The sequence below is a fragment of the Glandiceps talaboti genome, chromosome 6 (genome assembly GCF_964340395.1).
Source record: "Glandiceps talaboti chromosome 6, keGlaTala1.1, whole genome shotgun sequence".
NCBI lineage: Eukaryota > Metazoa > Hemichordata > Enteropneusta > Spengelidae > Glandiceps > Glandiceps talaboti.
In genome coordinates this window covers 6,023,221-6,029,860 of record NC_135554.1, presented here as the reverse complement: position 1 = coordinate 6,029,860, position 6,640 = coordinate 6,023,221, and the positions used below count along the sequence as shown (strand labels likewise).

The window sequence follows — 6,640 nt, the reverse complement described above, 5'->3', positions numbered from 1 at the left end:
TTTATGCCACACTAGATCTGAGCTCCTCGATCCTTGGAACCCCAGTTGTGAGCTCGAGTGACGTACGGCGTATGCTCCCTGTAAATATTCTTTTAACAGTGTAAGCTGAGTAAAACGCCCTAAAACAGTCAAAATGTACAAATTAACTGATAAGGTAGCATGATATCAGAAAGGATATTTTTTGCCTAAAATATTGGTTTTGGTTATTCCCCGGGCGGAGTAACTCCAAGATTGCAACCCTACAGTTTGCATGTAAAAGCAGCCTGAACCAACACTGACATCCATGTTTAAATTCAAACTGATTGTTACGTTGTTCCTACTTTAGAGCAGATCGGTTGTTTTGGAAAGCTACCACATTTCTCATCATGAATGAGCGCAAGAGCTCGAGTTCTCTGACGATTATGGCCATTACACATTTCGATTGATATTGTCCATCTTGCTAAGTCGGGAACTCCGATCGAAGTCCCAGAAGGGACAGTGTCAAAATCGAGTAAGACAGATGGTAATATGCGCGACTAGTATCGATAGGCATAGCAGTATTTACAACACATATATAGATCGATTTTTACCGATGTTGTAACTGAACATAAACATCCAGGCCACAGCCGCGAGTAACTGTACATGCATGTACTCGTATTGTACAAACTAGCCAGTTTATTACAATGTGACAATTATAATTAATGGAAGAAATGTACATTGTTTTGCATCCAATTTATCGACATGATTCTAAAATTCTTCAATTGAAAAAATTGCAATGTGTATTTCATTCATTCTTGGAAGTCGAAATTTATTAGAGTCTAGGAAAACAAACAATGCAAGGAAAACATGTTCAGAATAAGACTATAGTGTAGTGCAGATGAATTACATTGTACATTGGCTGGATACTAGTTTTAATTCAATTATATTTTCAATTTTAAAAAAATTGAGTTTGTAATTTTTGCATAGATTGTCGTGATTCTTGTCAATTTGACTAAGAAATGAATTACTATAAAATTAACTTAATTAATAAATGTAATGAATAAATTCTTGTTTAATTAGCTACATCTTTTGCATAGAAGTATGTGACCTAAAGTTGACTGTTTAATTTTTAGACATTTTGAGAAACTTTTCAACTTTCATCGCTGAGGGGCAATGTAATATTGTCAAAACCTATAGTTACAACAATCGTTGGGTTCCGGTGAGATATATCAACCAACGGTTCAAACGCAAATTTGCCAGAGCTGCAGAGTGCCATTACCACCGCTACACGGTTATACCCACAATTCCATGCGCTGATCCGCGTAACTTCAGCACTTCCTGCAGCTGATTCAGTTGGTCAGTTCCAGGTCAGTTGTGCGTATGCTTGCACCATCGCGACCATGCATGGAAAGAAACAAACGGCGTACGTTGAGCTTTAGTACCGGAGAGGTGATCGGCGCTGTCTTCTCAGCCCACCCGCATACTTCACCCATAGATGAAACGTCCTCTACAACAAGTTCAGTTGAACCGCTGTCAGACTATTCTACTCGTGATGTGAACAAGAGACAACATGGTCGTCAACTAGTCAGATCCCCACCATCAGCAGCAGCATCAGACAGATATTCAGAATCAAGTTCCAACACTAGTATCCAAACACCACTCAACCGCTTCAGGTATTTGCAGGGTCGCCAACAAACCGAAACAGGTATTTATTTACGGTGTACTGATTTATTGTTTTGTTTTTCACGTTGTCCGGTTTAGCATCTTAGCATTTGCAGATAATAAAACAATCATTTGAGTCTTAACAGTGACTTTACGATACTAGTAACACTGACAAAAATCCAAACCGCAATAGATGCAAAATGTATCTATAGACAGATAGTCGAATGCGTCATTATGGAATTATCATACCGAGAAAGATATTTTCACACAAAAAATTACCACTAACATTCCATGCAGTGTTTTGTATCAATGTATCAGTAAGTTCAGTCTGTTCACATATGACTGTACTCTGTGTCAAGTCGATATTTACAACAACGACTATCCTTTCCCATTGAAAGTTCTTTGGTTTGAGAAAAAGTAAATGGAGAGCTATGTGACAATGATTTAGTTGCTTTCCCACGCTTGAAGTTTCCCCGAGATGACTTCGAGACAGTTTGGCTGCATCCTGTCGAAGGTGGGAATGAGTTTAGGGGACGACAAAGGGTTGTTAATCTGTTGATTCGCACCAAAGATTAACAACGATTTACTGCACAGACGGACGACAAACAACTATAAACATGCTTTTTGTTTTTCAACATTTTGTCTTAGACGCTGTGAGAAGAATATGTTCCAGTATGGAGACAAAAATAGACGGCTGGGGCGAATAAATCATAAGCAATCAACAGATGTTTATTGAACACTTGGACACCAAAATAGATTCATTAATTTCAGAAAGATTAAAGAAACACATCAGTGAGGAAAAGAGTGTTAAAACACCAGCAGAGATAAGTGTAAGTACTACATTCATATCACAGGTTGTCATTTACTGAGTTACTGTTCCCTACTGACACGTCACTCTCCTTATACACAACAAAGGCATTGCAGTGTTGCTATACACTTGTATATACTCTTAGTTTTATCATGGATGTATTAGCCTCACTAATAACTCAACCTGACAGGTATGTCTTGTGAAGAATTTGGCAATTGATACTTAAGGGAACAAGCAGCAAATATTGTTTTTACAGTCTTTTTTTTTAGTACAAAATTAAATAAGACAGCCTCCTTTAAGTAAACAACAAGATTTGTACAGGGTCATCTTACTTTTGTATGCTGTTAAATAAACAATTACATCATTTAGATAGGAGATAAGAAAAAATAGTGACCACTTGTAATTCTTGTTTTCAGTGGCTGTTAAAAACCGCTATGAGTGAAATTTCGAGAGAATGAGAATGCTGAATATGGAAAGAAACAGAAAGAAAGGAGGAAGATGAGGAGTAGACAGTACAAGGTAAATAATTGTCATGAATAACTTAAAATTAGCATTCATAGTGATTATTAATATATAGAGGATTATGGCGCTAATCTGTGCATTTGTGGGGAAATAATTCAAACTGCTGTATGGATCATCAGCTTCTGGGTATAGTTTTCAACATTTGTCTGTACCCTGAGAAACACTCGGGTCATGAATTGTTTGTGAATGTCGTAGGATGGTAACTTGGTACAAAAGTTAGTTGAAAATCAATCTGTTTGTTTCATAGAGTGTAAAACCTTTCAAAATGAGACAAATTCTCCTGCAAACAGCTGTTTAGATTGTGTGTCACTCAGGATTATGTGTGTACAACCCAAACAGGGAATGTTTGGGTAAAGGCATGACTGTCTGGTCCTATTTTTGCATACTAGTATGAATGTCTGTATCTTTTGGGGTGGAGATTTTGTGATGACTCACTGGCAAGTACTCACCAAAACATAAACATTCCCTATCTGGGTTCTTCACATATAATCGTGAGTGACACACAATCTAAACAGCTGTTTAAGGAGAAGTTGTCTCATTTTGAAAGGTTTTTATGTTCTGTGAAACAAACATTGATTTTCAACTGATTTGTGTACCAAGTTACCAACCAACGACCATAGGTTGCAACAGGCATGTAAAACTTGTAATTGATTGAGTGGTTGATTTATCATTTAATTGATTGAATGATTATTTTTTGTGGTGAAATCTTATTTTGTGTGGATGTTTACACTCACTGCATAATGCGATAATTGGGCAAATAACCAGTGAGTTTGTACTGGATAAACAAGCCACTAATTAATGTAAAGCTGATAATCTCTGATACGACATTGCATGATAGGAAAGAAGAAAAAAACAGTAAGAGGAAAGAATAATCATAACTTTATTTGAAATGTAAAGAAATAATATTAGAAATACAGAAAATCGTGAGAACAAAACCCTGTGTAGGTACATAAACTTTGATAAAGCATATTTTCACTGCAACCCATTTGTAGGTATTTATGAGATTGGGGTTGGATTTAGATAAGAGGAAGATAATGGACAATATGTCTTTATTTAGGCAGTAAAGAGATATACAGTTGAAAGAGAGAAAATGAAAAAAAAGTTTCGCCACATTTTACCACAAGGTTTATATCGTCACAAATCAATGAGTTACTTTATCAATATCATATACAAGGTAAGATTCATTTCGCCACAGAAAAATAAACAATCAATCAGTTACATGGTCGCAGGTCCCTGTGCTATGACATACACAAATATGTGCTTCATGACCCGAGCATTTCTCAGAGTACAGAAAAAATACTGAAAACAATAACCAGAAGCTTGTGCTGTGTACAGCAGTTTGAATTTCCCACATTTGCAAAGATTAGCCATATTCCTCTTTATATGTCGGGTTGCTCTTTCTCTCTCTACTCAAGATGATCATGTGTCTTTTCTATTGTTGACTGTGCCTTTGCCTTATTCAATCACCAGAAGTTTGTATATATACATACGAAAAAATACCGCTAATCACACTAAAGGGCAATATCAATTATCACTATTAATACCACTATTAATATTTATTTCTGATAACAATATTAGTAATCTAAACTATACCAAATGCTCTCAATATACAAATAAAGTAATCAAATTGATATTTATCTTGATTTTCAAAGATTGTAATGATTCAGTTCTTTGACTGGTATTTAATATATCAATCATGATGATGAGCCATGTCGTCTTAAAAAATCAAGATAACTTTCTTTTTCAGTTAAAGCAGCTTAGAATTTTGACTATGTTGATAGTAAGCTCTGTCTTGTGTGTGAAGTATTTTTCATTTTAATGAACTTGTAACTCACTAAAACATTATCTTTTCAAACAGATGATGAAAAGACGAGAGGCAAAACTGATTGAGGAGGAAAGGATTGTGTGGAAGGACGTTAGAGCTGAAGTGATGAGCGATGAAGAAGTAGAGGAGGATGGTACAGTGAATGTGTGGCGGCCGAAATGGCATACACGTGAATTAAATGCCATTATAGACAGACTGAATGCACGTTTGAAAGAGTGTCCAAAAACTTCAAAGTTAATGAAAAGGCGAACATGTGTTGGAACTTCAACGAGAGAAAGGCCTTCGAGGCCGTATCCCATCGCTCTAGTTAGTCATGCCTGAGTATAGAGTATAGACGTATAGGTGAATCATAGGTGTCCGTCAACTTTTTTTATTTTCACCATCTTCTCCGAAAGTAACGGCCAGAATACTTCGATATTTGGTGTGCATGTTCCCTGGGATGAGGCTATTCAGATTTGTTCATGCCAAGTTGATCTGTGCTTTTTTAATTTTTTATGATTTTTTTTCAAAAATGATATTTTCATCATCTCCTCAAATACTACTTGTCAGATTGCTTTGATAACTGGTGTGTTGATGCACAGAGGGTAGCTTACTCAGATTTGTTAATTTCAAGTCAGCACGTCTTCTTTTCTATTTTTGATGATTTTTTTTTTGTAATTTGTAAAAAAGATTAATATGTTAATGAGCATTATGACTGACACCATATTGGAAATCAGTCCACAAGACTTTAAGTAAACTGCCACTTTTCAAAAGACACTATTGACGTCAAACAAGCAATATAAAAAAAGACATGAACGTGTCTTGCCATTTCCAAAATGCAAATATTTGGCAAGTAAAAATAATTAAAATAATTACAACTTTGCATTATGTTTTTCGTATCTTTCCCCGTTTTACATGTAAATCCGCAAAGGTTCTCTCTGGTCATGCCAGTGGTTAGCCCTGCTTACATACGATAGGCGGTGCACGAGTCTATATTGCTGACTTGACTCTAAACAAATAGTAGGGACAATTGTCAGAATCGAGTCCCAGATTGGTGAGGCATGTTGAGGTATTTTGTTCAGAATTATAAATATTGCGAAATGTCAAGTACAAGGTTTAAATACAATGGAATGATGAAAAAAAATTGGTCGAGCTCTTTTGATTGTGTAATGTCTTTTGCTATTTTTAATTTTTTTGTAATAAATATAATTCAATTTAACTTACCTGTGTTTATCAAGTTTTTGTAAATTTTGTGATATTGTGTGAGTGTTGTTATAGTTGATTGCATTGAGTGTGAGCTACAAACATACAGAGAATAAAATAGTTGTAAAAGAGTTACCTGCAGGATAAAGGAACTCACTGTCATTGATTACCATTTGGGAAGAATATGGTGATAAAAACTAGATCTAAAGAAGAGTGAGAATGAACCCAATATTTTATCATTCAAATGTCAAGCAGACGTGCCTATGCACATAACCATGAAAGAGACACTTGCCATCCATGACAGAAATGAGACTCTTAATATGAATATTGATGAATATAGGGATAATATTTAATTGCCAGAATCCAGTAGTGGATATTGAGAAGGATTCTCATTTAGATATGAATATTCATTAATTTAATATTGATTTTAAGGATTGACCTCCATTTCTATTCATTCATGACTTTCTTCGGAATCCAGCAGAATCCAGTACTGGATAGAACAATGGATTCTAAATGTTCCATATCCAAGGGAATCCACCATTGGATAGTTGATGGATTCTCTACAGAATCCATAACATATACCACAGGATTCTGCTGGATTCTTACAGTATCCAGCATAGAATCTAAAGGAATCCATGATGGATTCAGCCCTTTTCACACAGTGTTACCCGTTGCACATGGAT

The 6,640-nt window shown here is 35.6% G+C and overlaps 1 protein-coding gene across 2 annotated transcripts; it reads left to right on the top strand.

Annotated features, from left to right (window-relative positions):
- Positions 1 to 1,324: 1,324 nt before the first annotated feature.
- On the top strand, positions 1,325 to 5,973 carry LOC144436693 (uncharacterized). 2 transcript variants are annotated; one of them, XM_078125543.1, is made up of 4 exons: positions 1,325 to 1,663; positions 2,269 to 2,450; positions 2,845 to 2,947; positions 4,809 to 5,973. In XM_078125543.1, the coding sequence occupies exons 3-4, from the start codon at positions 2,927 to 2,929 to the stop codon at positions 5,094 to 5,096; spliced, it is 309 nt and encodes a 102-aa protein (XP_077981669.1). In that variant the 5' UTR covers positions 1,325 to 1,663; positions 2,269 to 2,450; positions 2,845 to 2,926; the 3' UTR covers positions 5,097 to 5,973. Both variants share the same exon structure in this region; 1 of them encodes a protein (XP_077981669.1).
- The last annotated feature ends 667 nt before the right edge of the window (positions 5,974 to 6,640 follow it).